At 35.7% G+C, this 19,674-nt stretch overlaps 1 protein-coding gene across 1 annotated transcript; it reads left to right on the top strand.

The window, feature by feature from the left end:
- The first annotated feature begins 789 nt into the window (after positions 1-789).
- Positions 790-13,390, top strand: LOC106051192 (frataxin, mitochondrial-like). Its single transcript, XM_056005847.1, has 5 exons — positions 790-993; positions 2,239-2,363; positions 6,525-6,651; positions 6,931-7,028; positions 7,772-13,390. The coding sequence occupies exons 1-5, from the start codon at positions 883-885 to the stop codon at positions 7,944-7,946; spliced, it is 636 nt and encodes a 211-aa protein (XP_055861822.1). The 5' UTR covers positions 790-882; the 3' UTR covers positions 7,947-13,390.
- Positions 13,391-19,674: the final 6,284 nt, after the last annotated feature.

Below are 19,674 nucleotides of genomic sequence, written 5' to 3'. Positions count from 1 at the left end.
CGGGGAGACAACTGAAGGGTCACTTGAACTCCATGGAGGCTATGAGACACTACGTTCAACAACAGAGTTTCTTACCAGCACTATGGGAGGCCCACAACAGAGTTTCTTACCAGAGCACTACAAGAGGCCCATGCTTTTCTGCCCTACTACCATTAGAAGTTCATCCAAGGTTCAATTGTTGTCCAATACGTTATGCATTTCTATACAAGGTTTACGTATTAAAATTCAAATTTATGGAGGCACTGTTCAACCTTTTTCAAAACGTACACATTTTGGTTCACATATTACAGATTTAACACCTTAGTATTTCAACTAGACACCCTATATGAACTTTATAAGTGGCGAACCTTAAACTTCACTTAGGCCTATATCTTATTATTATTGACGATTAATAATAACTCTTAACCTTACGTATGACATACCAGAGCTTTACAACACGACCAGGCTTATGCATTAAGCGCATTTACTTAAACTGTTGAAATTTGTTCTGCTGCGACAATCTAAATGTTTGAAATGAATTCTGATTCTGCTGTCTGCTACATCTATCTTCGAATAACAATAAAAAATAGTAATTTCCGTTGTTACAAAAACATGTAAGTGTCAAGTTTTACATTTTAGATTAGGCCATACTTTCGATGGTCTTAACACGACCCCTGACAAATTGTCAATCCAAGAGGGTCGCGATCCACAGGTTGAGAACCCCTGCCTTGGATTAAGTAAGCAAGGCATAGACCTTTTTAAAAAAAATGGTATAGGTCAGTAGATGTAGCTCAACAACAACAAAGCAGAACCTAAACTTTTATACAAGAGAGTGAAACTGATCAGAATGATCAACAACCCTAACCTTGGACCACAAATGAATTATCTGCGTTGCAAATAAAAATGAGCTTAAATCGTATTACGGGATTTTGCAAAATTGTAAATGAATGTCGTTCTCTTCGACAAATGCAAGGAGTGAGGCAATTACGTCTAAAAAATGGTTCGGATCAATTGGTAAGTTGATGCTTCTTAAAAATGACTCAGATTGAGATTCAATCAAATTATCAATCATCGACACAACACAGTGACAATACGAATACTTATACAGAATACTCACAACAACAGTGGACAACACTTGCACACACTGTGACACAGTCACGCCAGCCACAGTCTACAAAAACAACAACTGTTGATTGTAGACATAGATCTAGAACTACTAGAATCTAGACTTATACACTACAGTTGGTTGATAGATTTTAGACATCTCGTTCTATCTAGTTCTAGAATCTAATTGTAAGAGTAAGACCATACAATACATGATACTATAATAACTAATAAGTAAATAAGTGTAATAAGTCAATTCGTTTCCAAAAATACTAATTCTTACAATCAAATATTTAATATTTAAAATATAACTTTATATAAACTTTGTCTTTTTAAAGTTGTTGTTTTTTTAAAAATGTTTTTCTTGTTTTTTAGAATCCAGATCCTAGATCTAAAATAGGCTATAGACTCTAGTATTATAGATTTAGATTTATTTTAAATAATATTTCATATAAATTTTTCTAATACTAAATATCTATGATCTAGACCTAAGTATTTGGCTTCAGAAGTTCAGGATTCAAAAGAGAACATGCACATTACACTTCCCATGCTTTCCATTAAGCCTTCTGAAAGCAACGGGATGCTGTTCGATAAGATTTACCATTTTGGAATGGTAACACATTTTTTTTTGAGTGTTCATGTATTTTTATGCAATGTTTTCTTTAAATTTTAAAGCAAAAATAAACTTAATCAGTAAATGTTTATTATATGAAAGACAACAAACTAAATTTAAACATTTACCCACCTAAAACCAATTTATAAGAAGCCTAAATCTTAAATTCTAATGTCAAAATGGTCCTATTGTATGTGTCTGAAACACCCTAAGAAATGATGCCAACAACAGAGGTAGTTAGGCCTTAGATTGGAACCCCCATGGCACAAGACACATAGAAAGACCAAAAAGAACGTGGCAATGCAGTGCACTAGATGAAGCCTAGAGGACAGGAAAGAGTTAAGAAGCCATTACAAAACTAGCGAGAGACCATGGAAAGTGGCTTGTTTGTACTTGGTCTATGTTACTGAGGCCCTAATTTTCACAAGGACACATGATCATGATGTATAGTCTGTAATTTCATTGATAATAATACTAACATTAAATATTTATATATAATATTTGCTATTGTTGTTTTTTTTCATTTTGATCTATTAAAACAGAAAAAAGAAAAACTGGCAGAAAAAATTGTAAATGCAAATGTGAAAAAACAGTTTATTTACTTGGATTACAACAAATGTTATCATGTGTCTGCAACAAACCATTCCTCTGAGGGGCAACATTTAAGGTAAACTATGTCTGACTTTAATTCTTGTTGCTGTCAAGCGATTGAAATACATTTATTTTTATTAGTAAAGACTAATCTCATAGTAATTGGAAATTATCACCTTCAAAATACATAAACTACAAACTGTATTAAAAAATATTATCTTAAACATTTACAATGAAAAAATTGGTGTCTCTATTAAAACTTGTTGTTTTGTTTTATTTTTACATTATAAACATTAAATTAATGATAGAAGTACAATTATAACTTAAATACTAAAACATTTTTAACAGTAAATGTGAGGAAAAAAAGTTCATTTTTTAAGTATGAATTAATATATATATAACATTTTGTTACTAAAAATTCTAATTTAACAAATCAAATTTAATTAGAGAGTACAGATGATATTGTTATGAATCTCCCTATCCAGGCTCGCTGCAAATGGCACCAAACGACACCACCAACTGTAAGAACTTGACAACTCAGGGCTTGAAAATAACGTAATAGTTTAATGTCAATAAATAACAGCCAATACTGTACAATTGGCAGCACGTAACACAAGACTGTACAAATATCTCTCCGCTGTATCAACTCTTGCACTGGTCTCTCAGTCTCGTCTCGGACTTGTACTGAGCCGTTGTAATGAACTGTAGATCGGGATGTTGTGACTACTGGTCTCTGATACCTTCGCTCTTTATATAGGGTCCCTGCTGGCCTTCTAGAACCGGACAGAACATCGCTCGACCATTCTGGGTGGTCAGATGACTACATCCCTCGTGACACTCCTGAGCTCGGTTTACGATGTCGATCCTTCCCGAACGATCATGTTGATACTCGTCTCGGCCGATCGTCGTAACTCGTCACGGTTGACCGCTCATCTAGCGCTGACCTGGGGCGATTTGCGTCGGCTGACTACACACACACACCACCACCCCCATCTGTTGCACCACCAGGTTTATAACACTGCCCCCTCCTTAGATCTGTCCGTCCCGGGCAGATCCAGCTTCACCATAGTACGGGTGGAGTCGATTGATGTGGACGACCTTCCGCTTGGACCGGTGGCTTCCTTGTATCCGGCAAACGTCAGCTGTGATCCTTTTAACTACATGGTAAGGGCCTTCCCAATCTCTTTGATGCTTATAGGACCTTCCGTTTCTTCTCCGGGGGTTGTATAGCCAGACCAAGTCGTTCTTACGGAACCTCGAGGCATTGACCCTATCGTCGTTTCTTGTCTTCATTTGGTCACTGCTGCTGTCGATGTTTTTGCGGGCTAAATTATGAGCTTCCTTCATTCGGAAAATGGGGGCTACATTTTCATCTTTTCGCTGAGCATCTTGGCTTTTCTCGTCTGACCACGGCTCGGGAGCTTGTACCTCAAGACGACGACAATCGATGATCACTCCCGTTTCCTCAGCCTTCCTGCAGGGTCTGTATACTTTCTCAGATCTGTGTCGGTTCACTTCTTGTCGAAAAGACCTTTTTGCACAGTTTCGTTGTAGGTGGCCAAACCCTCCACAGTTCCAGCATCGTTTTCTCACTCCACGTTGACCTTGTGGTATCTGGGTAGTTCTACATTTCTCTAGGGCCTCGTTCATTTTTCTCAGTTCCCTGCGACCCTTATCTTTAACCTCCAGCCTCTGGTCCTGGTAAATGTTCTCGAACTCATCTTTAGCAGCTTGGTATAAGAGAGCGTACACAAGGGCTTCAGTGGCTTTGTGCTTGCCACTAACTCTGATGGCCTTCTTCAGTTCGGGGTCTCGATGTGCATCGGCAAACACATCAATAATGATTATTTCCAGGAGGTCTTGCGTGGCTGTTGGGTAAGCCAAATGGGCGAGGCGTGCAATGTCCGCCTCCAACTCCCGTAGGGTTTCATTTGATTGCTGTTGGCGGGTCTTCAATTTGACTCGATACAATTCTGGCAGATACTCGTCACTCGTAACGGAGCTCCATCGTCTTGACGAGAGCAGCGTAGTCTTGTGGGTTTGGAATGGACTGCAGCAGTTTGGAGGCCTTTCCTCTTAGGGACAATATAAGGGCTGTTGCTTTCTCCTCATCGCTGTTCCATTAGTTGACTTTGGCCGCGGCGTCAAATTGTAGCTTGTAGACGGACCAGGACACGGATCCATCAAACACAGGAGGCTTTACCTTCATGAAAGCTTCGGGTACGATCGACATCACATTTGCTTTCTGCATCGTGGTAAAATCCCTGTAAACTTGCGTCTTTATTTCTTCGATCTTTTTCTCAACAGCGTAGACCCTCTGGTTCATCTGTTCTTCTATGGTGGTGATTCTCTCCTCCACAGCATGTATGCATTGGTTCATTGCCAATAACTCCGTTTTGATTCCCGAGTCCATTTTGTCTATCTTGTAATTGGTGTTTTCTTGCCCCGAGTTCATCTGTTCTCGCATAGCTGCCATCTGCTCCTGTATGCTACTGGCGATCTGTCCCTGCATAGCTGCCATCTGTCCCTGCATAGCTACCATCTGTTCCTGCAAGTCCAGTTCGACTTCAAAAAGATATGTGTCCGGATCTTCTTTTTCCTTCACCAGTTCTTCCCGAAGGCGTGCTTGTAAGGTTTCTTTGTTTCCGCTCATCTTCAGATCTCGATTACGGAGCTCTCGCCTCAGTTCCTTCAAAAGGAGTTGGTCTAGCGTTTTCGTAGTAGCCATTGCAGATCCCACTTCTGACACCAGTTGTTACGAATCTCCCTATCCAGGCTCGCTGCAAATGGCACCAAACGACACCACCAACTGTAAGAACTTGACAACTCAGGGCTTGAAAATAACGTAATAGTTTAATGTCAATAAATAACAGCCAATACTGTACAATTGGCAGCACGTAACACAAGACTGTACAAATATCTCTCCGCTGTATCAACTCTTGCACTGGTCTCTCTGTCTCGTCTTGGACTTGTACTGAGCCGTTGTAACGAACTGTAGATCGGGATGTTGTGACTACTGGTCTCTGATACCTTCGCTCTTTATATAGGGTCCCTGCTGGCCTTCTAGAACCGGACAGAGCGTCGCTCGACCATTCTGGGTGGTCAGATGACTACATCCCTCGTACACTCCTGAGCTCGGTTCACGATGTCGATCCTTCCCGAACCATCATGTTGATACTCGTCTCGGCCGATCGTCGTAACTCGTCACGGTTGACCGCTCATCTAGCGCTGGCCTGGGGCGATTTGCGTCAGCTGACTACACACACACACCACCACCCCCATCTGTGCCACCACCAGGTTTATAACAATATATATGTAGAATTAGAAGGTATTTGGATGGATAGATTAAAGATATAGACACAGTTTGTTACAGATATATTCCTGGAATAAACCATTTTCTTACAGTCACCCATCATTAAATCAGGCTTATTTTATGCAGCTTTGCCACTGTATGGCAGCACAAAATAGATCTTTACCTTTTTTTCTTCTTTCTCTTGACATTAGAAAGCCTCGAGCTTTAAAGGCAAGTATTTAAGAAATAGTGACCAACAAAAGTAATTATTTCTTTATACTTTCAGTAACCCAAAATAATTTTTAGTTGCTAAGGACTGCTAGAGAGTCGTCAAGCTTGTTCTGATTTTGTAATCTGTAACTGTAATTGTGTGAAAATATTTTGTTGAATTTTAGTGAAAAGTAGCAGGATTTTAGAAGAGATGTACATTTCTTTCAATAATCTTTTTTTTTTGTCTGGTAACATGATAATTGATATTCAATGATATTATTACACCACATCATCAATTATCACAGCTTTTTTGAGATAAAGAAGTGGAGTAGCCTTCACACTGCTTAAGTCAATGAAAATAAAATGATAATCAGATGAATGGAAGAATCAGAACAAAAATCTAAAGAATGGACACAATACAATCCAGATAATGACAAAAATGACTTTTCATCTAAAAACTCAACTCAAAGTTTTGTCCTTTTACAGGTCCAGACATGCCACAAAGCTTTCACACAAAAGTAATGTCATCATTTCACTCGTACCAGTAGAAAGGAGACATTATACATGGATTCTATTATGCTAATCTTGGGTTTACAGCAGGTCTACAACAATATTAAAGTACCAAAAAAACCTAGATGAAGTTGATTTTCGTTGTCATGTCTATTTGTTATAAAAAAAATAAATTTTACTAAAATTACTTCTGTTATACTGGGCTAACATTTTTCATTTTATTAGGGCCACAGAGATTTCCAACTCAGAGTATGAGCGTTTGGCCGAGGAGACACTGGATTCATTATCTGAGTTCTTTGAGGAGTTGCCAGAGACTGAAGCTTGCAATGAGGACTATGACTGTGCTTTTGGGGTATTATTACTAATGCTTTTTTTTATGTTCACAAAGTCTTTTACCTTTATTTCAGTTTTTTTGGAACACACATAATACGAGGAGAACTTTTAAAAACATTTAATTGTTTGTTTTAACATATTATTGTCATAACTATAAAAGTCCTCAATTGGGCCAAGATTGTTTCTGGAACTCCTTTGATTGCTATGACTTTAAAACAAGGTTTTGCTGTAATTGTGTATTTGAATTGTCAGTAAAAATACCACTATTCATTATGTAAGAACTATTATTGTTTAACAGAATGGTGTCCTGACAGTTCACCTTGGAAGTACAGAAGGTACATATGTCCTGAACAAACAAACTCCCAATAAACAGATCTGGTTGTCCTCTCCACTTAGGTAAGGCTACATACACATTTGTTTGGGGCAGAGTTGGAACTTGGAACAAGTGCAAAGTGCATACCACATTACCAGGAAATTACTTTTAACTTTGACAAAACTAGATACTTGGTAAAAATAATAAACTTGTCATTCTCTACAAAAAAAAACTTGACCAAGTATTTTTTTAAGTTGTCAAAAATTAGAAAGAAAAAAATGAGCTTTTAATAAACTTCAGAGATTGGCAAAAGTCATGTTTGTAAGGCATTACCTTGTCATTGTTCTGAACAGGCTCTGCCAGATAAGTTTACAGTATATAATAAGTGTAATATCTGGTAATTAGATCATGGTGCTTCCTTCTTTTTTTAAGATTCAGAGGTTTCATCATAAGAAAGATTATTACATGCTAGCCTAAACCTCCTCCTTGACATGACAACATAACAACAATCAGAATTGAATATTACACTATGAATAATTGATTTTCTCTCTCCTTACTGCTTTGCTGGAATTTGCTGTTAATGTTTGTTCTTCATCAATTTGTTTTTGATGAATCCAACTCTAAGTTTTAATTTGTGCATGACGCCCATTCACCCACGACTCATCACATTTAAAAAAATCATGCGTTACTTCAAAAAAATTGATCTAGTTATTCTAGTTATAGTTTATAGGGAAAGTGGATCTCTTTCTAAAGGGAAATTTAGTTTATAGATTTAAAAAATTTTCTTTTAGATTACTTTATAAGTGAAATTTGTTTTTTCATTTAGTGGTCCCAAACGATTTGACTACTATGAGGGCCAGTGGGTTTATCTGAGAGATGGCACAGGCCTTCATAAACTTCTTGAAGAGGAGATTTTCGAACTAACCGGAATCAAAGTTGACCTCAAAAAGTGCAAATTCTACACATATGGGATTGCAGAGCGTATGTCAAAGACTAACTGATTCCATACTTCTGAAAGGGACATGTGTGTACTACAAGTAATGAAATCTATGCAGCATTGAAATCTAGAATAAAACTGAGTAGTCATGCTGCTCATGATTCAGTTCCTAGTGAAATTCCAGTCTTTATTCCATCAGTATTTTGAACATTGCTTTTCTTTTTTTTTGTGAATGTTTAAAAAAAATGAATTCAATATTTACAAACAATCCAAAACTAGTCTGCAGCCTGCTGTGGATTCAATTGTTCAAGCTTTGTTTCATTTAGTCAAGTATATGCTGATCAAATTCCAATAACTTGATAGTTACATTTAAAATACTCTTATGTCTTTCTGTTTGTAATAAAATTAGAAACTACAATTTTGAAAGCATGAAACAGTACCTAGATAAAATAAATGACAGTTCTGAAAATTTTCATATTGAAATCTATTAGGGTGGGAGAATACTTAAAAAAAATTTTCTTAGATATTTTCCCTTTTGATTTGTAATGCTAACTATTGTATTGTAGAATGTGCTATACAAATTCATTATTGATGTTAAATTAATCTTAAGGGAACAATAGCTGTTAGAATGATGACAGGATTTTAATCAAGGATCACCTATTCATGTTGTCTCTTCCTTACTGAATATAGCTTTTTCATTTGCTGGAAGTTTTTTTCATGCAAATTTTCAACAAACAAGCAACATCTTTCTATACAATTTTCTTGGTGATGACAGTTTTTGAAACTATTTGTAGTACATCAATATGTGCCTTGTATTATACAAACAGATGGCTTTGTGCCTGTACATTATCTTGTTTCTGAAATCTGTGGAATCCTTTTTTGATCTTCTAGAAAACTGGCTTGTATATAGTTCTTTACCAAGTCACAAGTTGGTTTAACGCTTTGATAACCATCTCTCTGTTTAGTCTGAGAGCATGTGTTTGACACCTGTGCCAGTATTTTTTTTGCTATGAACATATCATGCCATGTTTTAAAATTTATTTATTAAACTAGATTGTGTGCACTTGTCAGTTTGGTTGAAACGTTTAAGCATTTTAAAGAGATTGGATGGTTGCCCATCTCTTGGTTTCAAACTTTAATGTGACACAGATTTTTACTTAGGACTAGAAGCATGGACATTTCTAAAATCCTCCTGCTCCATTTGTGATCTTTTGGTCATTGCATTCACCATTCAGTTTTCTCATTAACTGTTTGTTGGCTATTAAAGTTGTAGAATGAAACTTTACTTGTATTGTTTTTTGTTTTTTTACTTTCATTCTCCAGTAAGGAATTTAGTTACCACTGCTGTCTTTACAGACTACCAATGTGCTTTTTTTAAGAACTGAAGACATTTCACTGCTTTTTTTGTATTAATTTTTATTTAAATTGAAATCATCATTGTATGTAGAAATTGGGAGAAATAATGTAGTTAACAAATAGGAAGAATTGTTGGGATTCAGTTTGTTAGTTCAATAAATAGTTTCATTTCTATGTGTTTTAGTTTAGAATCTTTTATTTGCCTCTTCTGATATTAATTTGACAACTTGGTTGTCTTATAAACATGTGTCACTGACATTATTATATGATACAATGATCACTCAATATATTTATTAATATAAATGCAAAGTGCTTTCAGATAATTGAAATTAAAGCTTTTTTTTTTTTTTTGTCATTTTTTTTTTTCATAATTAATAAATATTTTTTTAGAGAAACTGTAATTTATCAAATTCCTTCAACTATAGATACTGTTTGCTGTAGACCAGTGATGCCCAAAATATGGCCAGATCCGGCCCGGGACGTGCTTCCATCTGGCCCACAGAAACGTTAGCACAAAATATAGAAAATCCCCCTTCCCCACCAAAAAACAATAATTTCAAAATATATCTTTACCTACGTTAAGGCCCTTGCTTTTTTCTAATGGATTACTACCAAGGCATTAAACATTTGTGCATTCATGAAATAGGACTATAGAATCTACTAGGAAAAGTGAACAGATCTTTTCTTTTTTGTAGAACATGATACCATTGCTAGCCAACATGTTTGTTTTCATAAAGAAAAAGTAGTTGTTTTAAAAAAACAAAACAAGAACAACAAAATATAAACAGAACATACGCCATTTTTTTTTAAGTGCAGAGAGAAAATTCAAATATCCCAGTAATTCAATGTAAGTACTAGATCTTCGGGTTTGAAATAAAATAGTTTCAGGTCAATTTCATTAAGTTTTTGTATCTTTTCCATCATGTGGCCCGTGACACTAGTGTTGGAAATTAAAATGGCCTGCAGATTGAATTAGGTTGGGCATCACTGCTCTAGGCCACAAATTGTATGTTGTCATCATATTCAAACATTTGCTAGTTTGTTTCATTTTTTCAAAAGTATTAAATTAATGCAAAGTTACAGTACACCTTTCTTTATTTAGTGGTTGTTGTGCTCTGAACAGTGTGTATGTTAAGTCAGGAAAACACATTTTAAAAAAAAATTGTTGCTGTTTATTAGGTAGCAATGTTATGTTGATCTTCGTTTTAAAATCTTTTCATACATTTTTTTTGTTGATTATCTTCCCCTTTTTTTTTTGTTTGCAGTGTTACTTGTTTTCTGTTTTCTTTTTAATTCATTCAATCTACAGACATATAAGTTTTGAACTAGTAGTTCAAATGTATTTTATTTTGGGTCAATAAACAAATAAAGTTTTCCCAATGATATAGATAAAAATAAGTATGACTTAGAAAGTTATCTTGAATATGCAGTGCAGTAATGTTTTTCTTTCCTTTAATCCTTTATTAATTTGTTTGGTCATGTTTTTGTTTTGTCTGTTTATGCTTCTAAGTTTCAATGTGTCTCTTTTGACATCTCATACTCATGTACTGTATTATATTGTTGAAATATCTAGTATACATTCTCATGCTTCATTACTGATCAAAAGTCATTCTGGCTTCTATTGTTGTTTTGGTTATTTCTCATCAATTCCCCAGTCTTTGTAAGCAGGCACAAGTATGGAATATAAATATATACCATTGAACTTGTTCATTACATTTTGCTCATTGTTGTTGTTTTGTAAAGAAGGGATAACAATTTACTTACAAGAATTATCAGGTAGTATGTGACCAAACATTGGATAGAGGAATTTATACAAGTTCATTTGGAATGAAATCAAATTTTATGGTGACACACAAAATGTTTGGAAATTCACCAAAACCTGGCCAGTAGGATAGTGAAACTGAGGTCATTTTTAATCTTCTAATGGACATTTTAAGAAATTCTATGAAATAATTAGGTTTTACAAATATTTTTTAATCAGAAGCAGCTAAAAACATAATGGATTTTTTTTCTAGAAACTTTAAATGATTTTAGTTGGCAAACTTTTTAACTTGTACATACTTTATATATTTCTTGAAGTCAAAAAAAAATTAATTTATTAATTGAAATGTACTTATGGACAATAAAGCTCAATATTTTATTTGGTACATGTCCGTACCATTTTGTTAACCCTAATTTATTATTTGAGGTTTCTAAGATGTAGATTTTATAGACAAGTTGTACTAATTATTTCTTTAGTGTTAATAATTCCTGTTTATTTATATTATAGATTTACTGTGTTGGTAAGAAGATTTTGTTCTTATTTTTAATACTTCTTATCACAACTAGTCATTGGTAATTAGGATGATAAAATATTCAGAATGACAATGAGTTGAGGCACTGTTCTGGTGGAAACATTCCTTTTCTTTATTTTTTGTTTTTTTGTTTTTATTTTTTATTATTGTATTTAGATTGTTGGTAGGAAAGCTCCAGGATATTTTATTTTTTCTAAATTGACTTAAATATTTTTGGGTATATATATATCTACTTTCACCACAGCAATATGTACAATCCAGAACTGAACACAACAAATCAGTCAAACCCACAGGTTTATTTTGGGTGAATTCAAGAAGTAAAAATGAATTTTTTTCTTTTTGGTTTTGAATTACACTAGCTACCTCTTCTGGTTTACTGACAAAAATTGGCTCTTTTGATAAAAATATTTTATGTTTACAAAGGCAGTGACTAGATGGGCTCCCAGACTTCATAAGGTTTTTCTTCATGTACATTCAATGAGCACTATATGAGCTGCTCAAATCAAGTACCAATTTACACTTAACACTGTGCAACCAAAAGTTTAAATGTATTTCATAGATGCTTAAATTGTGACCTGTTCTATTGTTTATTATTATTTAAAAAAAAAAAAAGAAATTCTTGTTTTGTTACTTAAAAAAGACCTATGCAAATATTTTGATGATGATATTGAAGTTTATTGTTTGTTCAGACTATGTTTTTTAAGTAGGTCACTTTATAAGATGTGTAGGTCTATATTTTTGTTTGAAATAAAGCTGTTGAATTTCATTAAGCTAATCTTACAAACCTATATGAACCTGTGAATCTAGTTTCCTCACTGATCTATGTACATGTCCTACTTCCTGGAAATCATTTAGAGATTGAAAATGTTTTCAACAGTCGGTGCTCTACGTTCTTTTAATGCATCAAACTTTATTGTTATTTAGTGCACTTCAGTCAAAGTGTTTAAAATATTTGTTCAAGTAAATCTGAACATTGAAATGTGTGAATATCTTGTGAGTTTGTTTACTGTAGATTGATGTTGAGTTGAGCCTGTCATTGGATGAGGTCTGGGTACAAAACAAACAAACGAGCAAATTGTGTATCCTGTCTTTACACTTCCATATAATTGTTTTCTGGAATCAATTTGCATTTTGAGTACCATAACACTCACAAAGTTTGCAATTTAAAACTAAAATCTTTTTTCCATATCTATTGTTTTCATTTTACCTGTAAAAAAACATCCATAAAGATTATATCATTATCTTACATTCAAAGTATTTTGATGGAATGTGGAAATGGACACTGATACTCTGCAAATCTTGTTTGGCATTTTTTTTATTAAAGTTAATTTTCTACATAGCTAATAAAAGCATGTCTTGCTCTGAAATATTGGTTTATTTAACACAAAATTTGCTTAAAGTTAACCATTTTCCCTCTTCTTTTCTTAAATAAATTTGTGTACTATTTATCTTTGAATTTTAAAGATTGGGAAGCATTATCTTGTGTTTTAAAATGTAACAGCATGAAATGATTGGTGTTCAATCTGAATTTGAAGTCCTTTTGTTATGTGTAAAAAATGCAATAGTTCCGTTGTAAAATTTCAATTTCCTGAATGGTATGAACAATTCAGAATAAGTTATAAAGACAGTCATGCCAGAGCTCTTTAGCAACTATTTAAAAAAAAAATGTTGCAGCGTATTGATTTATCTCCCTTACTCCAGGACCACAAACGAAGAAAGATGAGTTCCACTTACCTTACTGTGCTAGTGTAAATAATGTGTTTCCTTGGAATCTATTGTCCACCATTCAGATGATTATTTTGCTAGTGAATATAATTTTGTTGCAGATAAGAAATGAATAAATATAAAAAAACGTTAATGCTGTTGCTTTATTTCATTCTGTTCTCTGTTCCCCTGTATTCAGCCAAACTTAGCAATAGAGTAGGGAGATACAGAAACTTGTGCAACATTAACTTGTAATGCTTTGCCTACCAAGTGCTCTCTATAATTCAACATGTGTGACATGTCTGTGAAGTCCCAATCTACAGTCCAGCTACTACCTACATATTTGTCTACATTAAGACGTTAAACGTGCCTCCAACGAACTCAAGTTCAAAAGTGAAATACAAATCTAGGGGAAAATGTAAATACATAGACATTTGGACAGACAGAAACTCAAAGGTCCTTAAAATAATTCTGAAGTTAGTATGTCTACAGATTATTAGATGACTTTGCTACCTTATGAATTAACGTCTGTAATTTATAAGATAAGATGACTTCGGTTTACTAGTAGACCTACCTCTTCACTGCTCATCAAATATGTATAGCAATTGTAGTCATTTTTATTCTATAATTTAATCTCGAGAGATAAAAAAAGTATTTGCCTTATTTCCTGATTCGAAGTACTAAGACTTGGTCTTAAGTTACGAGATCAACAATGGGATTGGCCTACTTTTGTCTGGAAGTTTTCGACCCCTGGCTATATATCATTATCTACATATTTTTTAGATATAAACTCATTTACATGCTGAGGGAAGATATGGTTCAGTTTAGTTAAAAACTGGAGATCATTACTCATAATCTAATTATAGACGTTGTACTCAACTCAAGGCAGAGTTTTGTGTTCTGCTTTCTTATCTAAACGTTTGAAATGTCACTGGTCAGCATTTGACAAACCATAAGTAAAAAATAAATACGTTTCGCCACAAAAATATATCCTTCTGTGTGCGTTGAAACTAATAGATAGAAATGAAGATAGGCCTATATTCATAGAAATGTCATCGGTCAGCATTTGACAACCCATTCCAACATTCTTAAAGTTTACTTAATAAGTTTATTTAGCTTTTCAAATTGAAATGATACATTGCCGTAGGCCTGTGTTAATACTCGGTCGTTTGGTTGTAGTTCCAAAACAGTTCGTAGAAATAAACCGGTGAAAAAAACTGAATCAAACTTATATTAATAATAATTTTATTTATTAAGCGCTGTTAACAAACAAAATGTAGGTTCAAGGCGCTGTAATAACATCACAAACACAGACACGACAACGGAAATCAAAAACTTATCTAAAAAAGTTTTAAACAAGTAGGTCTTAATGTTCTTCTTAAAAGTGGTATAGCATGTTGTCTGTCTGAGATCAATGGGGAGTGAGTTCCAAACCATTGGTCCGTGCACTGAAAAAGCCCGCAGACCGTAGCTTTTGAGGGAGAAACGTGGCACCACTAAAAGCGTTGAGTCCATTGATCGCAGGGCTCTCTGGGGGACATATGGAGTAATCAGTTCTCTAAGATACAGGGGCATCACATTGTTATATATACACTGATGACAAAGTGTGGCGACCTTGTAATCGATTCTCGCTTTCACGAGAAGCCAATGGAGCATGCGCAAGAGCGTAGTAGCAGAATCTTGTCTTGTTTTTCTAAGGACTATTCGTGCGGCGTTGTTCTGTATACGTTGCAGTTTGGCTATTTTGTCATCAGGTATACCTGCTAGCACGGCGTTACAGTAGTCAAGGCGGGAGAGTATGAATGCCACAGCTAGCGTTTTTGTCGACTCCGTTATTAAATATGGTTGGATCTGGCCTAATCTGCGCAGCTGCAGATAAAGACCCTTGCAGAGCTGACTTATGTGTGGGTCGAAAGATAGTGTTGAGTCGAAGAAAACTCCAAGATTTCGCACTACATGGACATAAGGAAGCTGGCAGTTCGTAATAAAAAGAGAATCTGTGCTTTCAACTTTCGAGACGTTGTTCCGAGTGCCAATCTTAATTATTTCTGTCTTATCTTCGTTCATCTTGAGCTTATTTTCAACCATCCAATTGCTCACCCTTGCAACGGTACTACTAATTTTCTCTGCCAGATGCGACACCTCTGATGGTACTGAGGAATCGTATAACTGTGAGTCATCGGCAAAGAAATGGTATAGGATGCCGGTTGGCCGTATGACACCGCTGAGTGGGGGGGGGGGGGGGGGATCGGAATTTAGTGACTGATTTTTTTGCTTTGATTTTGTTTATTTTAGGTGAGATTTTAATACTAAACCATCACTTTCCCCATCACAACCAAAGGGGTTTTGAGTTTAAAACCCCCTACCAGGGGGTTCGAGTTTAAAACCCCTACCAGAGGGGTTCGAGTTTATAAACCCCTACCAGGGGTTTTGAGTTTAAAACCCCCTACCAGGTGTTTTGAGTTCTAAACCCCCTACCTGGGGTTTTTGCAGTTAACTCCCCCTCTTCTATAAAAAAAAAAAAAAAAAAAAATGCAAACGAAAATCCCCTAATTCCAAGAGCACAGTTAAGGAAGATTTTGATTTTAAAACCCCCTCTAAAATTTACGATAAACCCCCTCTTCAACATAAAAAAAGCTAATTACGCACTCAAAATGTTATGAGCGTAGCTAAATGGGTTTTGACTCAGTTTTGAGTTTAAATACCACTTCAGCGGGGTTTGAAGGTAAAAAATACCTCTTTAATAATAAAAAACAAAGCAAATTATACACTCAAAATGTTATGAGTAAAAATGTTTTACATGTTTCGGATGTTCCTTCAGAGTTGAAGATAGTTTACTTCCTAGTCCAAATCTCCCGCAGGACGACGGGGGATGGGAGCGGGCAGGATTTGAACCCTCGACCATCGATAAATCCGAACGACAGTCCAGCGCGCAAACCGCATGATCAGGCAGCCATCCAGTGTAGTCAAAGGGGTTTTGAGTTTAAACTCCCCTCCAGTGGAGTTTGAAGCTAAAAAGTACCTCTTTAATATAAATAAAAGCAAATTACTCACTCTAAAATCTATGAGCGTAGCCAAAGGGGTTTTGAGTTTAAACCCCCCGCCAGGGGGGTTTGAGGCTAAAATATACATCTTCAGTGTAAGAAAAAAAGCAAATTACGCACTCAAAATGCTATGACCGTTGCCAAAAGGGGTTTTGAGTTTAAACCCCCATTCAGAGGGGTTTGATGCTAAAAATACCTCTTCAATATAAAAAAAGCAAATTACACACTAAAATTATTTGAGCGTAGCCAATCCAATCGGGGATTTTGAGTTTATACCCCTCTTCTACAGATGGCTTTTTTTTAAAGTTTAAAACCCCACCAGATGGTTTTGAGTTTAAATCCCCCTACAGAGAATTTGAGATGGAAAACCCCCAACAGATGATTTTGACGATAAAACTTCTCTTTTCGATATAAAATCTAAAGCAAACTAAAAAGTCACTTAATTCCAAGAGCGTATTCAAGAGAGGTTACACATTTTTACCAGTGGCAGGGCTCCATTAATAAACTGCATTGAATAGTCATCTGCCGAAATTGAAAAACACTAAATGTGTCTCAACAAAGATGGCTAAGACAGATTTTAGGAGTCATTTATAGAGATCGAGTCTAACTCAAGGAAATCCTATTCCAAACTGGGAGTCGACCCCTTAGTAAGATTGTGAGAGAGCGACGCATGAGGTTTGCGTGACATGTTCTCCGACAAAATGAATTACGCATAAGAAGAGTTGCAAAAATATCCTAGTACAACTTGACGCCACTCATTCATGGAGGTCCTCATGGCAGGTGGGAAGAGGCTTCAGACGATACCAGTGACAGATTGTTATGGAAACAGCTTGACGGCAAATGCGCCAAACGTCAGTAAGGTTTTTGAAATAAAACTTTTTAATAGCAGGAAAATGCAGTGTAGATACCTCAAAATATGCATTTTGTTGGCTTTCAATACGAGAAATAGTGCTTGGCGGCGGGGCTTCGCCCCGCGCTGCGGGAGCTCCTAGCGCTCAACAAGACCCCCTTGCTAGTAATGTCGGAGAGTCTACAATTTTATGGAAACAGCTTGACGGCAAATGCGCCGAACGGCGCGGGAGGATCTAAGTCAGTAAGAATAGCACATTAGGTTTTTGAAATCAAACTTTTTAATAGCAGGAAAATGCACTGTATATACCTCAGAATATGCATTTTGTTGGCTTTCAATATCAGAAATAGTGCTTGGCGGCGGGGCTTCGCCCTGCGCTGGGGGAGCACTATTGCTAATTATGGCAGGGAATCTACAATTTTTCCACTAACTCATGGAAGAACCTATTCTAGGGCACAATAAACGTCTTCCGAAAGAATGAAGGGTCAGAATGCAATAAAGATTATGTACACACAGACACACACACACATAAATACATATAATTTTATTTGCGGGGGGGGGGATTCTGTTCCATTAACAACGACACTTTGGGTGCGTTCAGTCAGGTAGGATCCAAGCCATTTTAGGACGATTCCTGTTAAACCAAAAGTGGCAGAGAACCTGGCCATCGTAATTCCATAGTCTAGCGTATCAAAGGCTGCGGACAGGTCCAGCATTGAAATAATTGAGATGTGGCCTATGTCGGAATTGTGAAGTAAGTCGTTTAGTACTCTGACCACTGCTGTCTCTGTGCTTCGGCACTTCCTATATTAATAAAAATATAGAGCTTTCAACTTCATTGTAGATGTATATGGCCTAGAAACACAAATGAAATAATGATATTTTAAACAAGATTTACCACACTAAAATAATAGTCTCTCTCTCTCTCTCTCTCTCTCACGTCTCTCGCTTGTTATCTCTTCTTCAACTCTAACACCCCTATTGATTTGAACTAAGCCAGACCACCTCCAGGGCCGGCCATATGTAATTGGAGGCCCTAAGCAAAGTGAATTAGGTGGCCCCAAATGAAATAGCTAAGTAAAAATAAACATTGAAAAAAACGAAAAAAACAAGGGTCTTCTGACAAAAGTATTCTAACAAGTAGATTTTAACAGTTGTAAACAAACCTTGAGTCATAGCAGAGTCTTAGAACTAGGCTAGTAGACGTAGAGACCTAGTGCACTGCTAAATGTGAGATTTGATACACGTTTTGAATCCTGTGTGAGGCTCCCACCAATTGGAGGCCCCAAGCAGGTGCCTAGTTTGCCTATGCCTAAGTCCGCCCCTGCCTACTCGTTGTTTTATCAGAATCTCTTCAGCCTACACAACCAAAACTTCCGCCCACCTTTACATCAAAACACGCATATACACCATAACCACCTGCCTTTGGTAACCCACACCTGCTGAAATTGTTAGTCTTGGGAACTTAAGTTGTTTTCTGGGATAATGAAAATGGCACAGAATTAATAACATTTATCAATGGCCCATAGCAAACTATATGTTACAGCCAGGGCGGATTTAGACCTGATAAGGCCCTAAACTATTAGAGATATATGACCCCCTAGTTACCCCATTTTTTCTTTCTTTGCTCTTTCTTTAAAGTGATGAAAATATCCATGTAACCATTGGGGGGGGGGGGGGGGGCAAAGCAAGCGGGAGACATAAGGCCTAAAATATAGCTTATGTATCCTATTGGTAAATCCACCACTTGGCACAGCCCTACATAGGCAAATCAATAATGTTGTACAGCCTATATTACAATAATATAATCCATGGTGAATTATCCAATTATGTGAGACTATTTCAAAAGAAGACAAGATATCATAACAACTTAATTCGAAGTATTGGCTTGTCAATTATGTAAAGAGAAGATAATATTGTATTTATTATCAATTAATGAAAAGGTGCACCAATAAATAAATAAATAAATACTAGGCCTACGCTTCGCATGTCCCTGTGTGCATCGATAGAAATGAAACTAATAGGCCTACATTCATAGAAAAAAGATAATGAAAAAAAAGGCTTTTAAAAATTAGTATTGAAACTTTTTCACAAATTTTCTACAAAGAAACCACGATTTGTAAGCCCATGTAATGTAGAATTAAATAGTAGCTTGCGCGTAAACTCACTTAGATTGAGACCTTGAAGCCAATAAACAATGGTGGTATTTTAGATGAGATTGGAAAGACAAAGATAAGTTTATGAAAATTATTTAAGTTTTCAATCAAAGAAGTCTTATAGGCTACATTCAATCATATCTTTTGTTAACAATATACAAAGGTGGTAGGCAACTTGATCAGATGAATTTTCAGATCACATCCTTTAGCCTACTTCTTAAAAAATATAGAATTTTTTAAAGACACTTCGACACAAAAATATAGAATGTATTTTTTTTTTAAACCATTATCCGTCTGAGAGCATAAACTGGAACTTTGGATGAAAAAAAAATTCACTTTTGCTGATAATATTTTGAATAAAAGACGAGCCTGTCAAAACCTCAGCACT

The sequence above is a fragment of the Biomphalaria glabrata genome, chromosome 1 (assembly GCF_947242115.1).
Source record: "Biomphalaria glabrata chromosome 1, xgBioGlab47.1, whole genome shotgun sequence".
NCBI lineage: Eukaryota > Metazoa > Mollusca > Gastropoda > Planorbidae > Biomphalaria > Biomphalaria glabrata.
This window is presented reverse-complemented; position numbering and strand designations above follow the sequence as displayed.

Bases quoted from the DNA above. Each gene is read 5' to 3' on its own strand.
- LOC106051192 (XM_056005847.1), top strand. From the start codon at position 883: ATGAGCTTAAATCGTATTACGGGATTTTGCAAAATTGTAAATGAATGT. The intron at 2,364-6,524 runs GTAAACTATGTC...TCATTTTATTAG, and splicing joins TCTGAGGGGCAACATTTAAG to GGCCACAGAGATTTCCAACT. The intron at 6,652-6,930 runs GTATTATTACTA...ATTGTTTAACAG, and splicing joins ACTATGACTGTGCTTTTGGG to AATGGTGTCCTGACAGTTCA.